Source organism: Eucalyptus grandis, chromosome 2 (assembly GCF_016545825.1).
Source record: "Eucalyptus grandis isolate ANBG69807.140 chromosome 2, ASM1654582v1, whole genome shotgun sequence".
Taxonomy (NCBI): Eukaryota; Viridiplantae; Streptophyta; class Magnoliopsida; order Myrtales; family Myrtaceae; genus Eucalyptus; species Eucalyptus grandis.
In genome coordinates, this window is record NC_052613.1 from 55,461,770 (window position 1) to 55,489,467 (window position 27,698).

The window sequence follows — 27,698 nt, forward strand, 5'->3', positions numbered from 1 at the left end:
TGATATCGGGTCAACCTCGGCCATCATAAGGCCCACTAAGCCAACCATAGCCCAAAATTGTAAGGTGTCAGGCTTGGCCCAAGTCAAGGTTATCCAAGCATGCAAATTGGGCCAGGTTGGGTGGTGCCAACTTTGCCAACTTTGGCACCACCCAAGGCCCAATTTAAGGTAACAGTCAGTATTGGGCCCATCCAGGCACGTCTTAAGCCCCCAAACAATAACGACACCGGGCCATTATCAGGACTGTCACGCCCTGGTTAGGCCCAATGAGTTGGCCACTAGGCCACCATTGAAGAAGTGCAGGCACGGTACTGGGCCAGCCCAGGTCCCAGTGAACGCCTAACCCAAATTCAGGCCCAAAGAGTTGGGCCGGGCCAGCGCAAGAATAAACCGTACCGCCCTCATTTTTTAGGCACAAAAAGGGCAAACTTTCGGGATTTGTACCGGAGAACCGACCCGTGCCAAAGCACGCTCGACTTTGCCGACGGCAGAGAAGGGAAAACATTACCGTTTTCAGCTCTACTAAGAGATAGAGAGGCACAATGTCAAGCAAATGATAAAGAAATACAATTTTCTTGCTTGAAACTACCATATTTTCTTCTGAAATTCTGTCTAAACTCTGTCGACATGATGCTAAATCCAAGGGTTAGACAATCGACCACCACGTGCATACTCCCGAAACATTAACTTGGAAAATCAAGTGACCAAAACTTAAAAACTCAGCGGATGCTAATTTTACGATGTGGATACAATGTAGGTTTTTAATTGATTTGAAGCAGAGTAACCCCCGGAGAATTCCTGGAGCAAGCACTCGGATAATGACGTGACAGAAGGTATACCTAAACACTCATGACTAGAAAAGGAAAGGCGCGAAAATCTAACTCCAATTTCCACATATTTATGCACAAGTCCCTAAAGAATACTATAGGGAGGCACCTTTTACTTGTAAGTATTGAAGAAATTGACTGTACTGTTGAGTGCCTGAATGAAGTTGTCTACATCTTCTTTAGTGTTGTAGAAGTAGAGACTGGCACGTGCACTCGCACTGATTCCTAGATAGCGATGGAGGGGTTGAGCACAATGGTGTCCTGATCTGATGGCAACCCCATGCTGAAAATAAGAAAACATAGCAGTGAAAAGAGAAATCACAGAAGAAGAGAAATCACTAATAGAAGTAAAAATTGCAACAAGATGGTAGAACTGGAAATCCACAACTTGGCCTACACTAACTGCTTATGTACCTGCTGGTCGAGAATTGTCGCGATATCAGTGGGGTGTAAGCCCTCAACATTGAATGAGCACAAAGCAGCACGATTAATATTCCTTGAAGGTTTTGGACCATATATACGGACACTTGGAACTGATTGAAGGCTTTCATACAAGTAATTTGCAAGTTCCATCTACACATGCAGGAGAAAAATAATCATGTTACCATCCAAGTGATGCATACTTCAGCTAAAACTAGTGTATCTTGACTCTAGTCCCAACTTGTCCAGAACAAGCAACATAAATAAATAAATAAATTAATTAATTAATCTCAAGTATGCTTCCTTCTGAGAAACATATGTCCAACATGAAACAGAGAAATCAGTTTTCCTGAGCCACAGAAATATGCATGCCTTGAGACCACATACTTTTTGGATTTCACTGATCTATGTGAAGTATTGAATTTAGGGGGAAAAAGAGACAAGGCAACTTTCTATCGATTATCAGACTAAATATGACTATCACCTCATAATCATGAATCTTTTGCATGCCAATCTCGGACAAATAATCTATGGCTGCTCCTAGTCCAATTGCTTCCCCAATTGCAGGTGTTCCAGCCTCAAACCTATTCCACGTAAACTAAACATCATTTATGAGGCAGAAAAGGGAGACAAAACATTAACAAAATTAATAGTTCCTGAGAAACAAAATATCTCTAAACTGAATGTACATAGACTAGTTCTTTCATCGCATTATTTATAATGGAATGGTCAGAAACCCAAAAGTTTCCCAGAGCCGTCATCAGCAGAATCTAGGTTATGATGGGTCGAGTATGCCAACCTGGACGGAGGTTCCGCATATGTGGAATGATCGAGAAAGACGTCAGCAATCATCTCTCCACCACCTACACATCAGAATTTTGAGGAAATATCACCAATTTACACACATCTCACACAAACACACACGCTGTGCATGCGCACAGAAGAGCAATACCTGGAAAAATAGATCTTACATTCTATGAATCAAGAAATCTCACCTAAAAATGGAGGCATGGAAGTCAACAGCTCACTCTTTCCATACAAGAATCCAATGCCTGTAGGCCCACACATCTGAAGGATGTTTATTCCAGAACTTCACAAACTCATCAATGAAGTAAACATTTCAATGCAGAGGAAGGAACCTAACCTTGTGAGATGAGGCAACAAGGAAATCGACATCAAGGGCCTTGACATCAACCACCATGTGAGGCACGCTTTGACAAGCATCCACAAGAACTTTAGCCTGAACATCATGTGCCCATTGAACAATATCTTCGATAGGCAGAATTGAAGCTGCCAAGAGACAATTATGATAAACCATAATGTTTTGACATTTTTTTCTGATCATTGGACAGATGAAACAATCCAGATGTTATAGGAACTATTGTAAGCACCAAAAAAGTTAAACTCAATGTTACACTCATCGCATATAATGGCATCTAAAGATGCCATCATCATCCTTAATTATCATAGAAATCATCTCAATGCTTTCTTCACCAACACTATATACTAGCCACAAGTAAATAACCACTTTGTCTATATTAAATGCAACTGAAACACGTGCAAAGAAAAGAACCGTTATAAAACATGCAAGGACTTCACCTACCAAGCATGTTCGATACATGATGAACTACGACCAGTTTTGTCTTCTTCGAAAGCATTCCTCTTAATTTGCTCACATCTGGCACTTCGCCTCCATCCAAGTCCACAAATTTAAGAATGGCGCCAGTTTTTTTCGAGATGATTTGCCAAGGGACAATAGCGCTATGATGTTCAGCAATTGTGAGTACGATCTGCAAGAAGATTACATAACATTAAGAATGGAGACTCGAGTGATGAAAAAGAAAACCCAACATTCCATAGATTCTTCCTGAAGAAACAAACACGATGGTATTTAAGAAGATATAAAGACTCAACAAATTGACTTATGTTGACACATCATCCTGTCGCTAGTCATCCAATAACTTTTAGCTTGCCATTGATCTGATCTTCACTTGAATTAACAGGAGTATTAAGGAGTTGCCACATAAAGACTATTACACCTCCAGGAACGAATCACACACTCCCTAATTACAGTCCTACCTCATCTTCCGGTTTCAAATTCGAAAGGCCCCAGGAGTGGGCAACCAAATTGATAGCTTCAGTAGCGTTTCTAGTGAAAATAATATCTCTAGATTCTCCCGCATTGATGAACTGGGCCACCTTCTTCCTGGCCAACTCGTACTCATCCGTCGCCCTCACACTGGATGAGAATCACAACATTAAACAGACAGGCGCTCGAGATAAACTACTCAACATACAGCACACGATCCAACGACCTACCTCAAGAAATGAATCCCCCGGTGTACGTTGGAGTTGTAAGCCTCGTAGTACTCCAGCACGGCCTTCAAGACAGAGCTAGGCTTCTGCGACGTGGCGGCGTTGTCCAAGTAGACGAGCTTCGAGCCGTTCACCTCCTGAGGAACGCAAAGAAGCCGCGGCGATCAAAACGGCGAGCTACACGCATTCGCCGTAGCCAACGAAATCTACTAAAAGAGTCGAGCAAACAAATAGGATCCGATTCGATCGACGGAACGAGGCCGGCGGCGAGCGACCGGCGAGGCGCGCCGGACATCGCCGCCGCCAAAGTGCGAGCGAGGAAGTCTATACAGCTAAGAAGCAGAGGATACATCCGAGCCGCAGCACAAGCGGTGAAGAAGAAGAGAGAGAGAGAGAACCTGGTGGAGGATGGGGAAGTCGGGGCGGGTGAGGTGGCCCAAGGAGAGAGAACCGGAAGCGGAGGGATCGCTGTCGGCGAGCACGGAGGAGGAGGAGGAGGCGGCGGCGGAGGAGGAGAGTCGGCGGAAGGAAGCCCTAGAGGAAGAGGAGGAGGAGGCGGCGGCGGAGGCGAGAGCGAGGGCGGAATTAGGGCGGAACGGCCCGGGAGGAGCGAGCTTCAGAGCTGCTCCTTCCATCGCCATCGTCATCCTCATCGGTTCTCTCCCTCTCTCTCGCGAAACGCCACCGAGCGAGAAGCGAAGCGCCAGAAAGAGGGAGAGATTTTGACGATGACGATGGAAAGTAGGACGGGACGCGACGCGGGGACGGACGAAGATCACAGCACGCGACACGCCCTCCGTTGATCTCTTATTTACTGCAAATTACGGAAAAGAAAAAAAAAAAAAAACTGAATATATGTTTGTGCGGCTAACGGTACGGTACCGAGAGTATTTGACGGAATCTGCTGGGATGTCCGGAATGTTCCGTTTGAGGCGCGACCTACCTACCATTATATTTGTTCAATTTCATCCTTCGCATTCTTTCTATTTATTTGAGTTAGCCCACTAAACAAGAATTTACGGATTATGTCACGATATTAAGATACAAATATAACTTGTTGATTAGACGAATGTCACATCACCAAACACTAAATATATGAAATTCTTATATATGCATGAAAATATTTACTCGTGTTTATAATTATTATTGATTATGAATATAAATAAACACATCGTGATAACATGAGGAACGTTTTAAATTAATTAAATAAATGAGTCTAAACATGTCATGTCAATTCATACCTAACGCATTCATTAATCGACATGATTAAGTTTATGTGTGCAAGTTAGCTCGTTAATTGGTCGTGCCAAAAAATACATAGCTTTAATGAATGAAAAGTTGAAGGACTACCACTACCATTACCTTACGTATTCGGTACACGATGACTTGATTATAAATTTTGATTTTCTCGAAGAAAGAGAGGGAAAAAGGAAATCCTACCAGAAATTAAGAAATGTGCAATTCTTCCTTTCAATTCTTTTTTTTTTTTTTTTTTTTTGTGTATTACTTATTACCCATAAGTAAATGGCCTTTCTTTTAATTTCTTCTCTGTCTCTGTGCTAAAAAATTATAGATAGCAGTCGTCGCTCCTAGAATATACCTTTCTACAATGATAAGAGATATAACCAACTTAATGTGTAAAGATTTAAACATGTGCTCCATATATAACGTTTGATAAAAATCTATCACATCATTTAATATAAATATAGTATATCACTCGTGATAGGCTTATCACCATTACTATCGTGCAAAGATAAATGGTCCCTAATCAACTGTAAATGTACCGACTAGCTTCAACAAGAAACTAGTGATGCCACAAGCTAGTTATGCTGTTTATTGAATGGAAAAATTCCCAAAAACACACTTGAATTTCACCTAATTATGAAAGACATGCCTCTATTTTTGAAACTACAAGCTTTTTTACCTCAACTTAGAAAACTTGGGCACTTATTTACAGTTTACCTCAACTTAGAAAACTTGGACATTTATTTACAAGACTGTCCTTTAACTTTCCAAAAATGCATTCCCTACTTTCTCAAATCCACCGCATCCAAATCCTAATCATCAAAACTCAAACCCTAACTCCTTGCTCAGCCGCCACTACTAGCATCTACTTCCACGTATCTTTCTCGTGTAGCCCCATGAGTAGCGTTAAGATATCTACTTATACTTAACTCCGTATCGATAATAAGCATCTTCTTGTTTGAAAAAAAAAATTACCTATGAGAAATTATTTTATGTAACTTTTCAATATTTGAATGATAGAAAACTAATTGAATTACGACAAATGTTTTCTACGTGCTAAAAAGAAGCTTAAATTGCAGGAAAACAACTTTCTTGACAATATAATGAAATCATTTTTCTGAACCACTAAACAAATGAAAATTAAACCATTTTCTTCTATAATGATTTTTATAAAAAATATTCTCCTTTATTACGAATTTTTTCAGCGAAACGCATTCTAAATGAACCCCTCTTCTATATTAAGTGAAATTGAACTTCTAAAATATGTACTCGTGATATGAAGCCAAAACTTCGACGCAAATGAGCTAGAAATGAATATGGCCTCAATACTTCTGGATTTCCATATGATCTAGAGGAGTTTTGACATTGAGAAGCCTAGTTCTATTATGCAAATTCCAAGTTCACCTGGGAATTTTTTCCAGTCTGAATTCTAACACACTGAAGAGGAATAATGCCTGCAAAAGTTGAAACAGGTTATCGAGTCACCGGCATTAACAACAAAGCAGAGAGGCAACAATTGAGCTCACGAAATAACAGAAACCAGGAAGTGAACTCTCCATCTTTCGTAAGAACATGAACCAAAGCCTAGCCTCATACCAGACATCATACGATGAGAAAAGGAGATAGACAAAACCTCTTACTTTCTCTCATTTAACTGTCGCACTAGAGAAAGAACCCAAAAAAGAGAACAGTCATATCACCTACTTCGTTTCACATTTATCGATATGGGTACAATCTTTGCATGCACATCTTACAGGTACATTCTGCAACAGAGTGATGCGGCACTAATACAGAGGGCAATGTTTCATATGTATGCCGAAGAATCTTTTTCTATCAGATACAAGCAAGAGAGAGAAGGAGAGCGGACAAGAAGATGTGAAAATAAAATTGATAACTCCCATTCCCATTGCCACTGCCCAAAAAGGGCGCATCAGGAACAACAAGCACTTTGTTTCCATGAGACTAAGAGTAAAACAGGGAGGAAGAGTCAACTATTAGACACTAAGTGGCACGGCCACTTTCCTAGGTGCATGAACCACATTCTTGTTTCCTGGGAAGGCATTACGAGAAATGTCCACGAGGGCCTTAAAACTATGCGGTTCATGCATTGAGAGCTCTGACAGGACCTTTCTGTTCAGTTGAATGTTCTCCTTCATTAGGCCATGCATGAAGTTTCCATAGTTGACCTGAAACAAATCAAAAGGAGTATTATTTCAGCCATAGATAAAATGACACATATAGAAGTCACAAGCCATTGTTTGAGACTCAAAAGAACCTATGTTAACACTGAATAATGGTATGACCAGAATATAATCATCTCCTTCCCAAGTTCCTGAGTAGGACTCATTGCCATTTCTATAAGTCAGTTCTCTGCCGGGAACATCAATCAGAAGTTCGGAACCGAGAGATGCGTAACTAACCATCCTACTTTCAGAAGGAAACCGTATTCTCATGGGGATTTTGGGTTCGTTTTTGGGTTCTAAAGGAACACTGACATTGCTTTGACAAGAAACTCAAACTGCTGGTCATTCTGTACATTAGCAAAGGGATGGAAGGTTTAAGATGGAAAATCTTGACCACCGCCAAAGTAAAAAAAAAAGGACTGCCGAGTGCTTATATCCTGCAGGCTACAAAGAAATAATAAATACTGGAAAATCAGACTGAAAAGCGAACAGGCAACATGCGGAACGACACATCAAGATAAAGGTCAGATCAAATGGGCTCTCGAAAATTACGGAGCAACGTATATAAAAAACCACCACGCATTCAAGCTACAACCTATTAGTAGTTCTAATCTGGGAGAAGCACATCCGAATGCAATCTTAATTCTTCATAGAACAGGTAGGAGGATGGAGTCAAACCCTCGTATTAACATTCTATGAATTTGAGATCACTCACATTCCGGCAAACAAGAGATAGCCGAAATCTCGGGTCAGGTGTGAAGAACTCGAGGAAAACTCCCATAAAAAATATCAATAAACAGAAGCCCGACAACAAGCACAGCTCGAAGGAGAAAGACTGGCCGGGCCAAGCTTTCAGGACTCTGGGGGCGACGGGCTTTAGAAAATTCATAAAAATTTGCGAGTTCGAAGCAATTCAAGCTTCAGCGTCATTTCATCGAGCACTTGGTGGACAAACAACAGCGCAACTCCCAAGTCAAGCTCCCAACCATCACAACAACTCCCCAATGCTGCAAACTCATTACAACGACAAGACATCCCAAAAACTCCACGTTGGCAAACATACCGCAGCAAATAAGCCACCCACATCCACATTCACATTCAATGACCTCCACAACCGAGTGAACAAGAAGAGAGAGAGGGTGGGGGGTCAGAGGACGTACGGAGTGGATGCGAGTGCCGGCATTGATGCGCTGAATCCAGAGGGAGCGCATGTCGCGCTTCTTGTTGCGGCGGTCTCGGTAGGAGTACTGCAACGCCTTCTCGACCCTCTCCCTGGCGATCCGGATGCAGTTCTTCGCCCTCCCTCGGAACCCTTTCGCCAGCTTCAGCACCTTCGCTTTGTTCATCTTGCCCTCCCGCTTCGAACACCCCCCACGCACAAGAAAATCAAAACGCCGATCAAGGCCGGAGCTTCGATCGAGAGTCTCGGAGAGTTCTGATTGTGTTTCGGAGAGTTTCGCTTGGTTGCTTGTTCAGTTTTAGGGGACCGCAAAAAGGTGCGAGCGGCGTGGCGACGCCATTCGGGTGGGCAAACCTGCTTTCTGGGCCGGGTTGGGCCTCTTTTTGAGTCTCCCTCAAATTTTGCCAAGTAGTCAACCCACCCATCGCTAATTCCGACCAAAGTAAAAAGAAAAGAAAAGATGAGGACGTTTAATTTCAGACGTGGTGAAGTTGGACACTTACGCTTTGTAAAGAGATAAAGTAAAAGCCTAAGAAAAAAAAATAAGAATTAGAGTAGAGCAAACCAAAAATACTGCTGTTCTCAAAGTTGCGTTTAGTCCACGGAGAAGTTTGATTATTTGATTGACTAGAATTGATAGCATTTTCCCATTTTGTGTAGGCTTGTGAATTCAACTGGGTCCTTAAATTCCTCATATTAATGACATTTACTGCAGTGAGGAATAAGTATGACGGCATTTACTTTGGTAAAAACTGTGTAATCAATATTTTCAACTAGAATAAGTGTTTATAATCAAGAGAAACATAGTTGAGCACAATCGACCATGTTTAAGCTATAAAATCAAGCTGAAGACTTTTGGAGGCATACTAGTTTTTACCTTCAGTGAACAAAACCAAATATCGGTGGTTGTCATGACTTCATGCTCTGTAAACATGAAAGACTATTATCACTATAATAATGTTTAAATTTTTAGATGAAAATGCCATTTACTATCGAAATTTAGGACGAGATTATCTTTTAATGTCAACTTAGAAGTGACACTCACCTTGTTGAAATAATGTGACGGGATCGGCGCCAGTTCTGTCTTCGAAAAATAATCCCCACGATTCACCCATTTTTGTCGTGGATTAAGAAAATTACGCCCGAGGTGGTCGTGCTCGCAATTCAATCATCCATCCCCCCTCTTAACAAATATAATGATTTCGTTCGCGAAATCTAACAACACGCCGGAAGCAATTTATGCCTGTCGGTGTATTCATCCAATGGTTCAGACACCTTGGGACACTGCCAAACAGTCCCGAACATCAGCTAAATGCCCATCGGCCACGAAATCTCTTATGAGGACTGGACTTTTGTCATGCATTCAGATTGTGGTAAGAAGCATAGTACTAGGGAAAAAGAACACGAAGAAAGCCGTTGTCGCATTAAGTCGTGCTCCACTGCCAATTGTTTCTTACCCGATATCATGCAATTTACTGTGAACCGCGCCAGTACAGGGACATTGTCTATGTCCACGAAGTTCAACACCTTCTAAGAAAACAAAGAACCCGAAGAAACAAAGAAAAAGAAGTTCCTCAAATTTAAGGCAAGGAACTCATGAAGAGCGAATCACTTTCCTCTCCCTACAATTAGCCAAACAGAATTCAATACATTTGCCTATCGCCTTTATCCTGTGTGAAAATAAAATGGTCAAACAATTCAAAAAGTTTCGGACCCCAGGGTCCTACTTTCGTTTTGGTGAAGGGAGCAGGCAGTCATACATCCGCTCCATCCGTGATGTCACTTTGAACTTGTACGTCGTCTGAAGGCCAGGTTTTGCCAAGTCGATGATATCTTGTCTCAACCTGCTCAACTTGGAATATTAGCATGCTCTTGCAGATAAAAGTTTCACGCTCTAGACTGGGGCTGGCAATTTATCTCTCATTACAATAGCCACACCACCCCAAATTATGGGTATCCGACCAATCTTTTTAAACTCATTCACTAATCACATCATAGTTTTAACATAGACAGCATTAGATATACTCAAGCAAAAAGGAGTCAATTGCAGTACAATAAAATTTTCTCGTCCTGACCGGAATATTATCAAGCTCAGCAAAACCACATTAAATGTGGGGCATACATGATTTGGGCTTGGGCGACAGATTCCAAACCATGCACTGTACTTAAAATCTCTCTCAACACATGTACAAAACAGTGAATGTGCATGGCATTTCATGCAGGTACCAAATAACTACATGCTTGGGCTGACCACTGGGAATAGTTAGAAAGCATATATTTGTAACAAAAAGTACGAAGATTAACAACTAACCACGGCCATTCCCCAGTTGCTCTTGCATGCCTCTCAGAAGCAAGGTATAGGCAATCTAGACTGTACAGCATCAAGCCATACATGCACCATGCATCGTTTTCCTGCAAATGCATAAAATCAGCACCATTTGATGGATGGAGAAAAAATTATACTGAAGGTGTCTCTCTCACTCTCTCAATTGAATAAAATCAGTGTGTGAATTGCTCTTTTCTTCCCCATCGTGAAGGCATGTAAGATGCATTTACTTTACACTGCATCTACTGCAACATAAACATTTCTCAAATATTAGAAGTGAGATCTAGTGCAAATCATTGTAAATCCATGAAGAAGATAATGTTGCCATGCCCCTGCTTCCTAGAGAAGTTACAAATTCAATCTATCTAACTAACGACTGGCACTGACTCCTTACGAAGAAGCTTAGAGCATCTTCCTCCATTCTTTGGTACTGTAAAAAGCAAGAGAAAAGATATGACCAGCAGCTAAAGGTATTACCATGGACGCTATTATTGCTACTGCTAGTAATCCCAGTAATTAAAACATTTATACTTTTTTGACACCATAATTTCCCGAGAAAATTATAACAATTAACACATGCATCTCTTTCACCACAAAGGATAGAAAATATGCAATATGCATTCCATTCAATCCGATGAGCATAATAAGATAATTGGTTATTACCGTGAAAATTTTGTGTAGCTGATACTGGCAGCAAATATGTATGAAGAATAGAGCCTTACCAGTCCTTGGTCAAAGTAATTCTGGTACTGCATAATTCGTTTCTCAATCTCCACCAAAATTAACCTCCTTTGCAGACGAGCAATTCGTCCTCTTCCTTCAGCTCTAGTATCCTGGATAAAAATAAAAAAGGGATGAACAATTACACAAACACATAGCAGACAGTGGACAAATGCACAGGACACGACACCTCTATCTAATGGGTGAATCCTGACACCTTCCTTTTATTTCAAATATACACTGAATAGCAAGCAAGACATGAGAAAACAGTAAAAGTGCCCCAGAAAATAGATGATTAAATAGACAATCAGCACCCAACTCAGACACTCAAACAGCCAAGAGAGAAGGTTTTAGAGGCCATAGAATACACAAATTTCGTGTTTAGACCACATTGAAGTGCTAGAGAAGGTTTTAGAGGCCATAGAATACACAAATTTCGTGTTTAGACCACATTGAAGTGCTATTACAGCATTATCTTTATCTCAGGCCATTTTCAGTAGATGAACATGCTTATATAGGCACACGAGAATTTTATGGAGTACATGCATGCCCCCGCAACAATGTACGACTTAACTAAATTAAGATCGGTACAAGTATCTGACTTGTCTTTACACATGATGCAGCAATTTCAGGCAGTTGCAAAATGTTCCTAGTCACTCTCATTGGTCAAAGGGCAGCTAGAAATTAACATGCCAACTATGCAATCCAGATGCCATCACAGTGAGATATATAACAAGAGTCCACCATTGCATGTATAGCAAACAAACTCCGACAGCTAGTAAGTACTATATATCATAATCAAAGTGAAATAAAAAGCACATTTCAAGGTTGTGAAATACACCACATGGTCATCTCACCTGTTTTAGCCAAGCTCTCATTATCATTAGCAAAATAAGAGAGAAGAAAAATGCTGGCAAGGCAGCTAGAATCGCAAAGTTGATTTCATTTGCTCTAAGTATCTGGTTAAGCTCAAGCATTGCCCTGATGACAATAGGAAATCACGAGACTAAAGTAGTAAGAAGAGAGAGTGAGTGAATTAGAAGCTGATAAATATTGACTGGCCAAAAGAACCATTCAAAAGAACTCACGTCTCAATATCCAGTTTTAGCTTCTGGACCTGCAGCCACAGAAATAAATGGCACGGTCACCTCAAGCAGAAAAGCAAAACCACTAAGCACCATCTGTAGTACCTGAATGAGCAAAGCACGGGCAAGCTCTCCACTAAGAAGATTCTTCACAGGATGCATCAGTTCCTTCTCATATCTACAATTAAGAGATGAAGAGTGGGATTTAGAATTTCATGAGTTTATCAGCCAAAGGGAAGAGTATCAAAATAACAGCATATGCACAAGTAGTTGAAAGCTCCGTCAAGTAGATATTAGATCCACAGAGAAGCGATTTAAGATCTGACACGTCTGAAATTGTAGCTGCAATGTTTCAAGTCTGGCATCCCTTAAAACACTCTTTTACTAATCATATACCTGGCCATAACAATTTCTAGCATTTGCTGATCAGAAGCGTCCTCTGGCAGCTTCTGGCCCTCAGTCTGCTCGCTAAAAGCCTGCAACATTCTGCCAATGATAGAAGATGTTAACAGAAAAGAAAGAAGGAATGAAGGGGGAAAATCCATTTGGAAGTCAAATCAGGAACCTAAAGTTAAGAATTATAGTAGGTTACTGTAGTATCACCATTTTCATTCCATGATTCCTTTCAAATAGAATGGCAATAGTTTTAGCAAGTCAATCTACATGCATTGTTGCTCATTCTGTTGTTAGGGCCTAGGTAAAGGCAATCTTTGAAGCAATGGACTTCTCTTCTCCCTATTTGTATTACTCATCAAGGTCCGTTCCCCTTCCCGTTCCATGTGTAGTTTCACAAGTATATCAACAGAAAAATGGTATTGCCTCATATATACCTATGTCATGTCTACAGAACCAGAAGAAAAGCATTCTTTAAAACTGAAGCCCATCAAAGTCTTTCCACAACTAAAAAACTGAAGTATATAATACCAAGTTGTTACTTTAATGTAAAATTTTCTGTGTCGGGAAAAAAATTAGCAGAAAACTAACCGACGGAGAGATTTGGCAGTTAATTGTACTTCTTCCTGCTCCATTGCACTTTCGTGTCTCTTCCTGAATGTTTCAAAGAGTTCGTCTCTGATGGACAGAAGCTGATGAGGTATTATTAATTATTAGTTCCATCACTTTCTATGTATCCATCATCTCAATAAACTATATGCAGAAGGCAATTCAAATATCTGACACCAATAATTTACCGATTTAAATATATACGTAAATTCCCAAGAAAAGCACATGGGACTATACCGGTTGCTCTACATGATCACTGAAAAAGCTAGCTGTAGAGTCTTTTGCTTCACGAATCCAGTTGCTAATATCAGAACTTCCCATCAAGCTGCTGTGCCTGACCAACCACATAGAGCAGGCAGCAAATCCAACTGCTCCACATGTATAGCTGATCCAGTACTGAGTAACTTTTCTGGGCTTCTTGTACTTGGCCACCTAAGGACAGAAAAAGAGTTTTACTCACACAGGGGAATGGTCCAATAGGCAAGAAAATGAACACATTCACCCAATGTCAACAAATTAGCCAGTCCTTTCTGCAAAATAATAACTACAGATGGACTTTGTGAAGTTGTAAACTGCTCTGAGCACTGTTTGGACCTTGTGGCAGTCTCACCATAAGTATGATATGGAAAACGTTCCCACAAAAAGATTTGAATCTCCATCTCCGTATAAACTATTTATTTCCTTCTTCTTTTTACAAATAAAAAAAAATTAACATTCTGCTTTTGTAAGGGCAAGGAAAATGCCAGTAGTACATTACATTAGAAGTATTGAGTTAACATCGAGTTACCAGCATAGCTCTATTGTCTCTAGTAATGTAATAAGGAGTTTATTTGGTGTAAAAAGTAACTAAGACTTACCGCAAAAGATAAGTAAGACTCGAGTTTCTGTATGTTCTGGTAGATTAAATTGATAGCATCACTAATTTCACAATCTGTCCACTGGGATCCCTCCCGAATTACGTTGGGCAAACTATAAAATGCAAGCCGATGAGAATAGATTCCATCAGGAGAAGAATCATTCTGCATGAGAAAAGACATGAAAATTTCTTCATATATTGGTATATACAGAGAATCAGCTTCTATAGGTTTCAGCATTTAGAGTAAAAAAAAAAGGGAAAACTCTAAGCAAAATTCCAAGGTAACTTCTAGAGAGGATCCGAAGGCCAAGGATAAGTATGATGGGGAAATAATGGATTAGTAACAGAAGGCCACACCTGATTATGCAGGGGCAAAGAGCCAATAGATTCCTCCAACTTTGAAAATAAACCATCCATAACGAGCACCAAAGATGGAAAACAACTCTCTGGGCTTGTGACCAATTCTTTTCCCCGTTTTTCAACTTCAACATAGACCTATAGTCCCTTATGACGAATCAAAAATAAGTCATTGCATTTATGGACATTGCTATGCACATACATTGGGCGAATTACAATAAACGGGTCCAAAGCAACTTATCTAATGAACAAACGCAGCAAAAGCTGTGGACATGCAACGACAAAAACATGAGTAAAATAACTGAATATGCTACAAACACACAAACTATTTACTTGAACGAAAATGTCAAGTATGACTTTGTTTTGACATCTTTGAGACTTTTTTATATTGGTTATATTTGCACTCATTTCTGTCTTACAAATGACACAAAAATAATACAAGCAACTCTAATATTATGACATGATGCGAATTAACACCTCTACCTAGATATTTTGATAAGCCTCCCATAGCTAAGAGACTAAGACATCCTAACAGATTGATTGTTGACACATATGGCAGATAAATAGATGAAAATTTTATATCACAATATCAATCCCAACTATGTCTTCATCGAGGAAAAGTCATCCTTCATTATCATCCAAGCATTCAAAATTTTCATTCTCAAGCTAGATATTGACTTCACAGAGGTAACAAATGGAGGCAATGAGAAATCCATAAAAAATGATTGACTTCATCCTTTACACTCAGGAAAAATACACAACAAAGCCATCCAAGATTGGAAAGCGACCAAAATGCAGCATCACTATTAGAATCTGGTATAATTCTAAATCACTATCGTATACAAAAACTCTAGAAGAAAGCAAACTTAAGTGTTCCCAACCGAGGCCAGCTAATTAAGCATCCTTAATTTATACACGAGATATACAGGAACTTAAATGATACTGGTTAGGCCTAATTCTGGTAACTTGTCAAACCAAGGATAGTAAACAATAGCCAACCTCATTAAATTATAGGGTCTTGCTATCGGTCATGTAAGATTCCCCATTTCCTTCGAGGAATTATTCTGGTAGTCATTTCAAAAATCAACACAAAATAACAGGTGCGAGCTATTAATGAAAAGGATACGTTTCAGATCATCTAATTGGTGGATAGGATCAACACTGAGTCAAGAGGTTAGGGAATGTGTGCTGGCCATGTGATCAGCTAATGGCTATAAATGTGCTACGATGTTCAGAAACTTACTTGAGAAAGTATTAACCAAACAAGCTACAAGTAAGAATCGAGTAATGCAAACCTCGGCTAGAAAAGAAGCCAGCGAACATCTCAAGTAGGTCAAATTGGTTATCCTCTCTGATATGTGTGCTGATGCAGATTGGCAAAGGTGTTGCAATGAATAACCCTCTGACACAGATTGTTGTATCAACCGGACTGTTTCATCTACAAAAGCAAGAGGCCCCCTCTCAAATAACATGAAGTACATCTTTTGACCATTAGAACCCTGAATTCAGAAAGGTGAAATTAGAAGTAAGCTCTCAAACACTACAGCTTGTATTCCATAAATATGAACCAAAATTTAATAACCTCAGCTCGCGTTTGCCAAAACTCCAAATGCTTCTGGACGTCATGCATATATGACAGTACATGTGCCATAATATCCTCCAGGACATCATAAACTCTAGATGCCTTTGTTAAGACCCTGCATTACACCGTTCAAGAGTTAGCTAAAGAACCTTTGCTTGGAAGCACGAACCAAAACTAGGCGCGACCATAATTCCAACTGACATCAACCATAATAACCAATCGATTCTCCACTACAGCAAATTTTCAGATACTTGCTCAATCGCCATGCAGCTTTCCCAGCGAATATATCTTCTAACCACGAAGACATGATCACGATGGCTCGCACGACACGCGATCAACTCAAAACGAAGTGCATAGACACATCGACCGACTACAGTCCGCCCAAATCAACACGGCCGGCAAAACCGAACATCTGAACCAACCGCACAAGCTGCAGCAAGCTACATTTTCGATCGCTCCCCAAAAGCCGTAGGCCCTCCCATTTCCTCGGCAGCCGGAGAGAACGTGTACGAAGAGAGAGGCCTTACACGGAGCAGTCGGCCGAACTGGAAGGCAACGGAAGAGGAAGACGCGACGTGCGCCTGCGAGACCGCGGGCGACCGGTCCGGCGGTACAGGCCGGAGATCCTCCCGAGAAAATCGGAAACGGGCGAGCGAGCGGAACCGAAGAGCCGCTTCCAGACGTAGCCTGAGTAGAACGAGGCGAGGGCTCTCGGGTCCTTCGATTCGGTTTCCGGCGTCGGGGCTTCCATGGATGCCGCGGGGAGGACGAGGGGCGCCTCGCCGATCGGAGGAGCGATCGGCAAGGCGGGATTCGACTCGCGACCGACCGACGCAGCCGACGGCGACTCTGCAGCGTGGCGGATGGAGATGTCCTGAGTTCCGAGAGAGTGCGAGAAGCGTTTGAACGTTTGACCTGCAAGTAGTTTGCTCGCGAGGCCCTGAATTTATGGGAATTCGCAACTGCGCCCCGCCACGAGGAGGGAGAGCGAGGACGCACTGTACTGTACACGACGCACTGTAAGGCCCTATTTCTTTAAATCTGTTTCCGTTACCAGAACACAAATTTTTACTTTTTTTTTTCTGAAGAACAATAAAAAAATAGAAATGCGTTTGTTTATATTTTTAAAATAAAAATAAAAATTAGAAAAACTTATTTCTTATTAGGAAAAATTCGAGAAACACTTTTTTTCTCCTTTTTTTATTTTTCTTTGGGCGATCGTCGGCCTCGGCCATGGCCAGTGACCTCGTCGGAGTGTTGCCCTCGGCAAGACCAAGCGTCGCTGTGGCTGGGCGAGTCCTTGACCCTCGTCGACCGTGTCGTGGCCATGGCCAAGGTCGGCGACAGGTCAAAAGGAAGAAAAGAAAATAAAAATAAAAATTTTAAAATTTTAATATATATATATATATATATGTGAGTTTACCAAACGTATTTCCGTTTTTTTTCTATTTCAGTAAATTACCAAACGCGTTATCCTGTTCAAAAATTGTTCCAGGAAATCTATTTTTGTTCCCTGAAACAATTTTTGAACAGAAACATTACCAAACACACTTTAAAAGACCAATCAGGTTGAGAACAAAATGATGCGGGTGAATAGAGTTTAACGTGCCGACCAAAAAAAAACAAAAAACAGAGTATAACGTGAGAAATTTGGAAAGTGACTTCTTTAAGAGGGTGCATATTAATGGCCAATCAAAAGGGTGAATCGGGTAAAACGTTCTTTTTGGCTTGATACTACCCTAAAAAACCTTCACTTTAACTTTTTATCTCATACAAACCCTCCAACTTTAAATCCAATCTCAATTCTACAATAAACTTTCTTTTGTATTATTAAAAACCCTCAACTTTAGATACTGTCCCAATTTTACCTTTAACTTTTTGTTTTGTCAAATTAAAAAACCCCAAGTTTATATTTTATCCCAATTTTATCATTTAGTCCAAATTTTATCCTAGATTTTTTACAGTCTCATTAAAAATACAAAATTTACTTAGGTCACAAATTTATTCCCATTAATCCTCTATGCAAAATTTCTCGTTAACAACTGAGAGCTAGAAAACTCTCAAGCGCAAGTTGTCCGGTTATGAGAGATGGAACATTCCCAAGCACAATAGATCGAATATTGAGTGCAAAATCACTAAGGGAAATTTTGATGAAGGGTATTAGAGAGCAAATTTGGGACTCAAACAAAAATTTGTGATCTTCTATGAGACAAACAAAATTATAGTGAAAATGAAATTGAATCTAACATTGTGTGTCCTTTATGGGGAAAAAAAGGTTTAGAGTCGAATTGGTATTTGAGTTAAAGTTGAGGTTTTTATGAGACAAAAAATGTTTAGAGTGGAATTAGAATTATATCTAAAGTTGGAGGGTTTTATGGGACAAAAAAAAAAATTAGGACAATATTGGGACAAGATCTAAAGTTGGAGGTTTTTTATGAGACAAAGGTAGAATTGAGATAAGAAAAAAAGTTGGAGGTTTTTTAGGACTTAGGCCTACGGCCAATCAAGTCTATCCAATGGTCTCTTCTCTTAATCATTTTTGTTATTTTTCTGGACTTGAAAGCTTTGTTTTTTAATAAAGATATGCTTGTTTGATGAAAAATGAATGAATTGTAAAACATTTTTTTCTAAATGATAGCTCGTATCGTTGCGAAATAAATGAACGAGAAATATTTTCTTCGTAGATGAAAATGTTTAAATATAAATTATTTTCCATAATGAAAGAAATTATTGAATAATTCTTTCAAGCAATAATTGAACTTTAAATAATTAGAAATGTCTTTTATTGATTGAATGTCATTTATTGATTTTGTTTTTGAAGTATGGTTTTGTTGTATTTTCTTTTCTTATCTAGCTTATTGTTTGACTAACCAATGACCTAATTATCTCTTACTTTAGGTGGTAATGCATAGACAGATTATAAGATTTCTTGATAAGTTGATTCGTATTTTAAAGAGTAGCCTTGTCAATTTTCCTGGACAACTCAAAAGGAGTTGCCTCGTATCAGTAAATTATTTTCACAACATTTTACCATCTGTATCTTTCCTCACGTGCTTTGTTATTTTTTCACTTCATTTTAAGTTACGTTTTGATTTGCCACAAAATCACAACTCATTTTTGACACTTTCATTGCTTCATATACAGATATATATATGTGTGTGTATTCAAATCTAGAAGAGTATTGGCCTCGGTTCAATCCGGGAGCTGAACTGGACCAACTGCATCTGGTTGGTCCGGTTCCTAATTTCTTGTGCTGAACCAAACGAACCTCGATGGAACGGTCAAGCGGTGGGATTTGCATCATTTCTCGGCTGGCACATGTCGGAGATGAAGGTAAAATAAAATGAAGAGCCGAGTTTTTGAAGGAGAGATTTGGGTAGTTTTAGGAAGGGCAAACTGAAGGAATAGAGAGGAGGCTCCCCGGACGAACACTCGGAAACTCTCGCAGATCTCTCAACTGCACACGACAAACCTCTCTAATCCTTCGCGTGCACAAACGATCGGGGGAGTCGAAGCGAGACCAAGTGCTGACTTAAAAACAGATTTTAAAAAAAATTCAAATTTTCGTCATCGACAATCATTGCTAATTATATATATATATATATATATATTTGGTGCAGGAGAAGCACAAACGCCGTAACTCGCGATGTGAAAGACAACCGCTTAAGTACCTATGTCATTAATTTCCAATCAAAATTGGCTAGTTATATTGACAAATTATCAAAAGATTTATGACAAATTAAATTGACATAAGCATAATAAATTTAAGATGTTTTTGATAATTTTCCTGTCCAAGTGATGTCACTTAAAAAATGTATGATTCATGTCTTAGTTGTTAGCCTTGGAACCGGCCTGAAATTGGCCAATGCTGTTACAGGATGAGTAGGGTCAGTTCCCAATATTACAAACTGGGAATAGCCTTAATTCAGTAGGTTTGGGATTCTAGTCAAGCTCACATCATCTTTGGTTCGATTTTCAAGTATTCCTTCCATAATTATATTCAATATTTACATTTGTATTACCAACCCTAATTGATGTTTTCTCACGCAATACTGGGGAAAATTACCAAAAAAGTCCTAAACCTATTGCAATTGTGCCAATTTAGTCCTAAACTTATTTTTTTGACCAATTGAGTCCTAAACCTTTTATAATTGTTCCCAATCAGTCCATTTGGCCAAAATTGGCTGGCCGGCGCCGGGCGAGCATTTTTAATAATATTTTAATTTTAAAAAAAATTTTAAATTTTTTAATTTTTTCCCACCTCCCTCTTCCTCCCTCCTCCCTTTGGCTCACGGCGGACCGGCCCGGCCCGGCCGGTCAGCCGAGGCGATCCGGCGGGAGCCCCCACCGGATCGAGGCGATCTAGCCGGGAGGCCTCGCCAACGCGACGGCGAGCCCCCTCGCCGAGGATCTCGGCGAGCGGCCGCGGCGAGCCCTCGCCGGTCCGGCGGGGGCTCGCCCCGCCGGATCGCCTCGCGGATCCGGGGTTCAGCCGAGCCCCCTTGCGGCGATTAGGGCTCTTTCAGGCGATTTTGCGGCGGGCGGTCAGTCGGCGGTGGGTGGGTTGGCTTTTTGCTTAGGGTTTTGGGGTTGATGTTCCGGCGATCCGGCCCACGAGGGCTCATCGGCCCGGCGACCGAGCGCCGACGGCGCGGCGGGGGCCCGGGCACGGGGGACCCGTGCCTCGTGCCGACCTCCGTTCCCAAGCCGCGGCTTCGCTGGGCGGCCGATCTCACGGCGCTTGGTTGGCGCCGTCACCCGGCTCGGCGGAGCGAGCGGTGAGTCCCGCCGGGCGGCGAGCCCTCGCTAAATCCGGCGAGGGGGCTGCCATCGCGTCTGTCGAGGCCTCCTTGCGGGCGGCGCTGAGGCGAGCCCTCGCCGGATCCGGCGGGGGCTCGCCTCGGTCCCGGCGGCAGCCCCGGCTGGCCGGTCGCGGAAGCAAAAGGAGGAGGGAGGAGGGGAAAAAAAAGGAAAAAGGAAAAAATAATAAAATAATAAAATTCTTTTTTAAAAATAAAATATTATTAAAAAAATACTTGCCAACGCCCGAGGCTGCCACGTCGGCAGCCAATTTTGGTAGGATGGATTGATCGGGAACAATTATAAAAGGTTTAGGACTTAATTGGTCAAAAAATAAGTTTAGAATTTGAATTGGCACATTCAATGATAGGTTTATGACTTTTTGGTAATTTTCCCTTAATCTGAGGTAATTTGTTTTATTTTTATAATTATCCCACGCATTTTATTTAGACCAGTTTAGAATTCGCATATAATATTAATTTTACCTATCGTAACGAAACTTGTTTTAAGAAAATGCATGATTATCTACTTATTTAGATTTTTATCTTGGACTTTATTGAAAAAGCACTTTGAAGCTATCTAATTATTATCCCACCATGCACGATAAACATTTTGAAAATAGATGATTTCATACGGAACATGTTTAACAAATATGTTAACATGGTAGCACAAGTTGAGAAGTTATTCATGATCTGCACCTATTGAAATCAATATCGTCTTAATTATTAATTATACAAGTCCAGTTGTGGCCCTCATCTGGACGGAGACAGACTTGGTCTACAATAACTTTTTCCACAGCTCAACTCACACAAACGGGCACAAACAAACATATGCTTAGGCATTAAGCAAACCACAGACGTAAACACGCTTGTCACAGCCCAAGCCGGAAGTCCTAAACCAAATGTCTTAGGAGCGAAGACTCCTTAACGGAGCCCCGGCGGTGACAGTGGTAACAACCATCGCCTCGCCTATAAGAAGACCGAGAAGCAGAGTAGTCTCTTAACATCTCGCAGCTACCGATAAATTCTCGATCGTCCCCTGCAAATCCGAGGCAGAAAGAGGTGAAGAAAAGACAGAAAGGGATAATGGCGAGGGTTGGCGGTATCCGTCAAATTGCTGGGAACCAGAACAGCGTCGAGATCGACGGCCTTGCTCGCTTCGCTGTCAATGAGCAAAACAAGAAGCAGGTATTCTTCTTCTTCTTCTTCTTCTTCTTTTTGTTTCCCCTGTTTCTGCTCCTTCGTAAAGCAGGAGCTTTTTTTTTTTTTTTTTTTTTTTGGGGGGGGGTGTTTTACAAATATATATTGCAATTTCTAGTTAGGGGCAAGAGGAATAATTTGCATGAAATCTTGGTGGGTTATCTTACACAATTACGAGAAAAATTGCAATAATTTGACATTCAGAAGACAAATGATGGAGGAATAGGTCAGTTTAAGCAAAGAACAGGTCAGAGAGGTCGATGTTGGTTGTTTAATTGGTTTTCTTTTGAGATTCTGTGAAAAAGTATTCATCGGACTTGCTTTTCGGATGTGGTTTGGGTGTTTGTGAATTGTGGGTCGTGTCTCATGGATCGACGTGAATGTGCGGTGCAGAATGGTCTCCTGGAGCTTAGGAAAGTGGTGAATGTGAAGCAGCAGGTGGTTTCTGGTATCATGTATTACGTTACCTTAGAGGCGGCTGATGGCGGCGTCAAGAAAGTTTATGATGCTAAGATATGGGTGAAGCCATGGATGAATTTCAAGTCGCTGCAAGAGTTCAAGATCGTCGGCGATGCTCCTGCCGAGGCTAGTGCTTAGTTTCTGGGTATGTCATATGTTCTCTGCTTTGTCTATCACTTAGTCCAAGCACTCATTCGAAGATTTCCCGTTGAGCCTACAGTATTTTGCAAACTGCTCAAGTATTTCGATATTGAATTTGGTGAATCCTGTTCGAGCATCCCATAGACATTCTATAGCTGTAATTGATATCAATGGTGATCCTTTTCTGTGCGATTATGCTTCGCAGTGCGTCGACCGTCCTATTTTTCTTCAATATAAACGATGGACTAAAGCCAGTGGAGTCAAGCAGACTTATAACATCGTATTCTTGTTTTGTCAGATGGATAATGTCTTCAACACCGTGCTCGTATTTCGGATTCGCAAAGGAACCTGTATAGGGCATTCTGTGCTCAAAGCGAAAGGGTGAAGAGAAGATTGAAGACATTACTTTTTTTTGTCAGAACAAAGAAATACTTTACTTTGATCCGAAAATATTCACATGCTGTAAATCAACGTTCCTATTATTGGCTTTACAATCAGATGTATAAATCTTTATATTTTTATGATTCACATCTATATTAGTACACTCTAATCCTCGGGATGGTAAGACTTTCGACATATTAGTAATTTCTTCAATATGGGTTAATAAATTAATTTGGTGACTCTTATTGATGAAATGTAATCCTCCAAACCAACGCTTGAAAGAATGATCATTGATCCTTAAGAAAATCGAGATTTGTATCAAATGAGTATGGCATTTCTGAATTTGCTTTACATTTTACCTTGTATTGCAAGCTCTAGGAGGTCAATTTTTGAAAATGATATACAAACATCGGTTGGTTTTACGATAAGTTCAAAAGTTTGGACGAAGTTTGAAGACCATAATCAAAATGAAATGTAGAGTTTGGTTAATTGGCTAATTAATTTTGAAAGTATGGGTTAGGTTAGAAAAGTTATTAAAAGTGTGCCCTTCGTGAAAATTGGCCAAAGTCTCAAGACTTTAAAGGGGAAGCTGCAAGAACTGAAGAGTCAAGGCGCAATTTACAACAGTGCCAAAACTCGGGAGGCAAAATGCAATTCACTCATTAAACGGATTTAACCTTTTGAAGAGAAGTTAACCATGTGATGACCATGAGTCAATGACCGGAGCTCCAGCTGAGAAATGGCCGGCCGGAGTCAAATGCAATTCACTTGGTAGACGGATTTGTCCTCGTAAGAGAAATTAATCATGTGATAAGTAGGTGTTGAAAAAGTCCAGGGCTAACTTAAGTAGGTGTTGAAATCTGCAAGGCAAAATATAATTCACCTATTACAGAGAGTAGAAAAAGGACACAGGACACAAAGCAACGATTCCTTTCGATCCACCCCGTCGTCCTTGAAGGATTCCATGGCACGGATTTCAACCATATCATCACCATCTATTTCCTTCACCATCGCACCGCACAGATACATCATCGCTCGCTCCACCTTCATCAGAATCATCTCCTTCGACCGATGAAATCAAAACTCATTTCCAGTTTCTGAAAAACAGTTTAAGGAAGGAGGAAGGGGAAGTTACACTCGCATGGCTATTACCATCGAAGAACTCGAATCTCCACACGAGTGCGCTGACTCTTTCGAGGTCGTCGTCCACAACCGAGCCGTGTCCACCCTGGTCACTAGCTGCGCCGACGCCGTCGACTGGTGGATCTCCGCCCATCTGCTCTCCGCCCGCGACTGTCCCCGGATGGTCGGGTTCGACATCAAGTGGCGACCGAGCTTCGCGCGCGGCGTCCGCCACCCGGTCGCCACCCTTCACCTCTGCGTCGGCCGCTGCTGCCTCGTCTACCAGATCGGCCGTGCCCGCTACCTCCCCGCATCGCTCTACAGAGCCCTCCGCAACCCGAGGTTCGTCTTCTCCGGCGTCCGGATCGCCTCGGACGCGGCGAAGCTGAGCGAGGATTACGGCCTAGAGATAGAGATGGCGGTGGACCTGGCGAAGCTGGCGGCAAGGGAGACGAACCGGAGGGAGCTGAGGAGGGCGGGGCTAGCGACGCTGGTGAGAGAGCTCAAGGGGCGAGATCTAAAGATCCCGCAGGGCATCACGCTGAGCAAGTGGGACGCGAGGAGCTGTCCCCTAGGCAAGTCAAGTACGCGTGCGCCGACGCCTATTACTCGTTCCGGTTGGGGCATCTGCTGCTGTTCAATGAGATATACCTGATGTGGCTCATGAAGGGGTTCGGCTATTTCCTGGGGCCGGACGATGAAGCTCTGTACCTCGAAGAGATGCTGGAGGATCTGAGGTGAATGAACGAGGGCTTGCGTGGTGGGTGCACGACGGAGGAACAAGCTGTAGTGTTATGGAGCCGTAGTGTTATGGAGTCCAGTCCGACTTCCAGGCGTACGTTGTTATCAACAGTGACTTTGGTTAATTAGTCCTTGATTGCTGCCACGTGGTTGGATGTCCCGTCGATGTATGAATAGCAAGCGTTAATCGTGATAGTAAATGACGATGTTCATATATTCATATCTTTTTTTTTTCTTTTTGTGGGCGTCGTTTGACTTGATTATAGGCAATGCTAGGTCAATTTATATGCTTAATATCTGGCCTAATTATTCTGGCACAGGCTTGCATTACACTTAATCAATTGATTTTTTATTGACTTTTGCAGAATAAGATGAGTAAGGCAGGCCGACAGAAGGAGTTGCCATTTCTGCTTTAATTGGAGTGTTGCCTAATTCATGAGAATTATTTGTATATCTTAGTGGGCGTATGATTGACTGCTTAAGGAAGAATTTTTTTTTTGGAAGTGCATAATTTGCTAACATTAATTTATAAATTTGATTTAGTAAGTATCACTTACTAATTACGAATGTAATCCACTTGTTTAGAGGTTATGGCATCTCGCTCAATATGGCTGAGTGAGAAAGAGGAAATGGCATTGTGTCATGGATCGATTGTTTGGGATTAAAATCGTGCAATGACTTAAGCTTTCTTAGATTGTTTGGGATCGTTGAAGCGCCTAAGTCAAGCTTTTTTGGGATTGATCGCTCACACAAATTTTAGAGGGAGAAAATTTCTAGTGAGAAAAGCTCTCAAGGAGAAAATGGAACTTTGATTATGAAATTATTGAATGATTACAATGAGGGAGGGTACCCTTCTTATTTTAGTAGTCCTCGGATTACAACTATTGATCGTTCTTCAATCCGGCGGACAAAATCATGCCTTCTAATCGACCAACTACCGGCATTTAGCTGAGAGAATTCAAGATTCTCTACGCAATTACCATCTTGCATGTCCCTCGAAATCTTTGGAAAACCTTGGGCGATCTTGGGAGGTCTTCTTCAATCATGCATGGTCCCTTGTTGTGAGAACCTCATGACCGTGACATGCTTCCCCACTCATTCAAGCAATGCCCTTAGTGCTCTCGGCTTGGGAAGCGATCTACTGCCTGCAAGCTCTCCTCTTCCTATTCCCCTTGGCCTTGGGCTTCTCGATCAATCGCACGGCTCCTTCTTCGACTCGGGCACAATGCATGGCGGATACTCCACCTTGGGGAAGAGCGTTGGCTTGTCGTGACTCGGAGTAGGAGGATCCAACCCTACCTTCAAGCTTTAGCTAACGCGGTCTCCAAGAGGCATGGCGTCAGACGTGGCTTGAGCCCTTCGGCCTTCGGTCTTTGGACCACAAGTCAAATCGTGGAGATGGTTTGTGCGCCACACCCTTGATATGGGCGTCATGGCCAATTGTTGCGGGTCGAAAATAATGATGCACTTGCTCCTCGTTTCGATCATGATCCTCGCATTGTCAAAGAATTGCAATCATAGAATGAGATCATAATCATCAATTACCTCAAACGAGAGTTGCCCCTTTCATTTGCCGATGCGGATGTGCGCATTGATCCTACGTCTTTGAGTTCGTCAGAATTGACAGTCTTGTAGAAATATCGGTTCGACTCCACTCAAAGCCCCAATACCTTCGCCACTTCGGTCTATATGAACACGTGAGGCACCCGTATCGACTAAGGCATGTAGAGTTTTACCACATACCTCCACCTCCACAAAGAGCATGTCGGTGTCTGGAGTGGCCTTTTTCTTGGGCAGCTATCGAGCTTGGACAAAGTTGAAAGCCTTCACGGTGCCTAGCCAACATTTTCTCTTTTCATGTAACAAAGGGAATTCTTATTTGTACAAATGGTACTTCGAACTTGGAACGATTATGAAGAAATTAACAATACTTCTTTATCTTTTGATTTGTTTTGCCAAATCGATCGCTCAATACCTTTGGTCTCTGCCTAGACTGAGCGACTACTCCTCCTTCTCTTTTATGGTGAGGAGAGCATTGATCTTACTCTTCGTCAGATACTTTTGGGTCAAATGCGGACCTTTGCAAATGAAGTAAGGAGATAGTAGTGTTAGTCAAACTTATTAATGGTAAAGTCCGCTTGGGTCGACTCTTTTGAAAGATGGCTTAGACATTCCTTATCCCCATAACTTGATTCACCCACATTGGTCTTTCGGGCCATGGGGAGTGTCTCCACCTTCGTCCTTGGAGTATTGAACTTTTCATGCCTCTGACACTTGAGCTCAATTTGTGCCCACAGTTGAGCCCATCCATGAATGCTTTGAGAGACTCTCCTCTCCCAAATTGTGAACTCGGAGTTTAGCTCGATGAATTTTTCATGTACTCTCCGATTGTCCCTCTTTGTTTGAGGTGGAGCCTTCTTGTTGAGCAAACTCGGGAAAGAAGTAATCCCGAAACTCATTCATGAAGTCATGCCATGTGTTGGCTCCGCGCTTGGTCTTATCACGTTTATTACGCCACCAAAGCATTATGGTAGGAACATCGGTTCATACTTTGATTGACTCGTCATGGATGTTGACAGGCCAAAGTGTTTCTATGCTCCACACAAAGTTGTCCGTCTTCTTAACATTAGTTGCCTTTGAATTCTTTCAGTTTGAAAACCTCTAGCTTGGGTACCGCTTGCATAGATCGTTAGCGATGCTCATCTTGCATAGGACAAGATCGATCTTGAGCTCTTGAATTTTCACCTTTATGACTT

The 27,698-nt window shown here is 41.5% G+C and overlaps 5 protein-coding genes across 5 annotated transcripts; 2 read left to right on the plus strand and 3 right to left on the minus strand.

Annotated features, from left to right (window-relative positions):
• Nucleotides 1–694: 694 nt before the first annotated feature.
• LOC104433900 (cysteine desulfurase 1, chloroplastic) lies at nt 695–4,334 on the minus strand. The gene is made up of 10 exons (XM_010046793.3): nt 3,962–4,334; nt 3,567–3,700; nt 3,327–3,486; nt 2,851–3,037; nt 2,392–2,537; nt 2,243–2,315; nt 2,047–2,110; nt 1,732–1,831; nt 1,242–1,400; nt 695–1,110 (listed from the first exon to the last, which is right to left on the minus strand). Exons 1-10 carry the CDS (start codon nt 4,214–4,216, stop codon nt 940–942), a joined length of 1,449 nt encoding a protein of 482 aa, XP_010045095.2. The 5' UTR covers nt 4,217–4,334; the 3' UTR covers nt 695–939.
• Nucleotides 4,335–6,431: 2,097 nt separating this feature from the next.
• Nucleotides 6,432–8,488, minus strand: LOC104433901 (50S ribosomal protein L20). The gene is made up of 2 exons (XM_010046794.3): nt 8,152–8,488; nt 6,432–6,994 (listed from the first exon to the last, which is right to left on the minus strand). Exons 1-2 carry the CDS (start codon nt 8,335–8,337, stop codon nt 6,803–6,805), a joined length of 378 nt encoding a protein of 125 aa, XP_010045096.2. The 5' UTR covers nt 8,338–8,488; the 3' UTR covers nt 6,432–6,802.
• Nucleotides 8,489–9,571: 1,083 nt separating this feature from the next.
• LOC104433902 (protein DGS1, mitochondrial) lies at nt 9,572–17,028 on the minus strand. The gene is made up of 14 exons (XM_010046795.3): nt 16,627–17,028; nt 16,100–16,214; nt 15,813–16,016; nt 14,518–14,655; nt 14,162–14,323; nt 13,542–13,736; nt 13,287–13,387; nt 12,699–12,788; nt 12,408–12,480; nt 12,306–12,334; nt 12,075–12,198; nt 11,220–11,330; nt 10,483–10,583; nt 9,572–10,015 (listed from the first exon to the last, which is right to left on the minus strand). Exons 1-14 carry the CDS (start codon nt 16,848–16,850, stop codon nt 9,895–9,897), a joined length of 1,788 nt encoding a protein of 595 aa, XP_010045097.1. The 5' UTR covers nt 16,851–17,028; the 3' UTR covers nt 9,572–9,894.
• A 4,692-nt stretch (nt 17,029–21,720) lies between these two features.
• LOC104433903 (cysteine proteinase inhibitor) lies at nt 21,721–23,242 on the plus strand. The gene is made up of 3 exons (XM_010046796.3): nt 21,721–22,086; nt 22,492–22,702; nt 22,997–23,242. Exons 1-2 carry the CDS (start codon nt 21,985–21,987, stop codon nt 22,693–22,695), a joined length of 306 nt encoding a protein of 101 aa, XP_010045098.1. The 5' UTR covers nt 21,721–21,984; the 3' UTR covers nt 22,696–22,702; nt 22,997–23,242.
• Nucleotides 23,243–24,220: 978 nt separating this feature from the next.
• On the plus strand, nt 24,221–24,942 carry LOC104435707 (Werner Syndrome-like exonuclease). The gene is made up of 2 exons (XM_039307234.1): nt 24,221–24,694; nt 24,871–24,942. Exons 1-2 carry the CDS (start codon nt 24,221–24,223, stop codon nt 24,940–24,942), a joined length of 546 nt encoding a protein of 181 aa, XP_039163168.1.
• Nucleotides 24,943–27,698: the final 2,756 nt, after the last annotated feature.

What these genes read in the sequence shown, in the direction of transcription:
- LOC104435707 (XM_039307234.1), top strand. Translation starts at nt 24,221, where the DNA reads ATGGCTATTACCATCGAAGAACTCGAATCTCCACACGAGTGCGCTGAC. An exon ending in GGGCGGGGCTAGCGACGCTG is followed by an intron (nt 24,695 to 24,870) that starts GTGAGAGAGCTC and finishes TGGCTCATGAAG; the next exon opens with GGGTTCGGCTATTTCCTGGG.
- LOC104433900 (XM_010046793.3), bottom strand. Translation starts at nt 4,216, where the DNA reads ATGAGGATGACGATGGCGATGGAAGGAGCAGCTCTGAAGCTCGCTCCT. An exon ending in ACTTCCCCATCCTCCACCAG is followed by an intron (nt 3,701 to 3,961) that starts GTTCTCTCTCTC and finishes TGCGTTCCTCAG; the next exon opens with GAGGTGAACGGCTCGAAGCT. An exon ending in AAAAGATTCATGATTATGAG is followed by an intron (nt 1,401 to 1,731) that starts GTGATAGTCATA and finishes CTGCATGTGTAG; the next exon opens with ATGGAACTTGCAAATTACTT.
- LOC104433902 (XM_010046795.3), bottom strand. Translation starts at nt 16,850, where the DNA reads ATGGAAGCCCCGACGCCGGAAACCGAATCGAAGGACCCGAGAGCCCTC. An exon ending in AGTCTTACTTATCTTTTGCG is followed by an intron (nt 13,737 to 14,161) that starts GTAAGTCTTAGT and finishes TTCTGTCCTTAG; the next exon opens with GTGGCCAAGTACAAGAAGCC. An exon ending in CTAGAAATTGTTATGGCCAG is followed by an intron (nt 12,481 to 12,698) that starts GTATATGATTAG and finishes TCTTAATTGTAG; the next exon opens with ATATGAGAAGGAACTGATGC.
- LOC104433901 (XM_010046794.3), bottom strand. Translation starts at nt 8,337, where the DNA reads ATGAACAAAGCGAAGGTGCTGAAGCTGGCGAAAGGGTTCCGAGGGAGG. An exon ending in CCGGCACTCGCATCCACTCC is followed by an intron (nt 6,995 to 8,151) that starts GTACGTCCTCTG and finishes GATTTGTTTCAG; the next exon opens with GTCAACTATGGAAACTTCAT.
- LOC104433903 (XM_010046796.3), top strand. Translation starts at nt 21,985, where the DNA reads ATGGCGAGGGTTGGCGGTATCCGTCAAATTGCTGGGAACCAGAACAGC. An exon ending in ATGAGCAAAACAAGAAGCAG is followed by an intron (nt 22,087 to 22,491) that starts GTATTCTTCTTC and finishes TGTGCGGTGCAG; the next exon opens with AATGGTCTCCTGGAGCTTAG.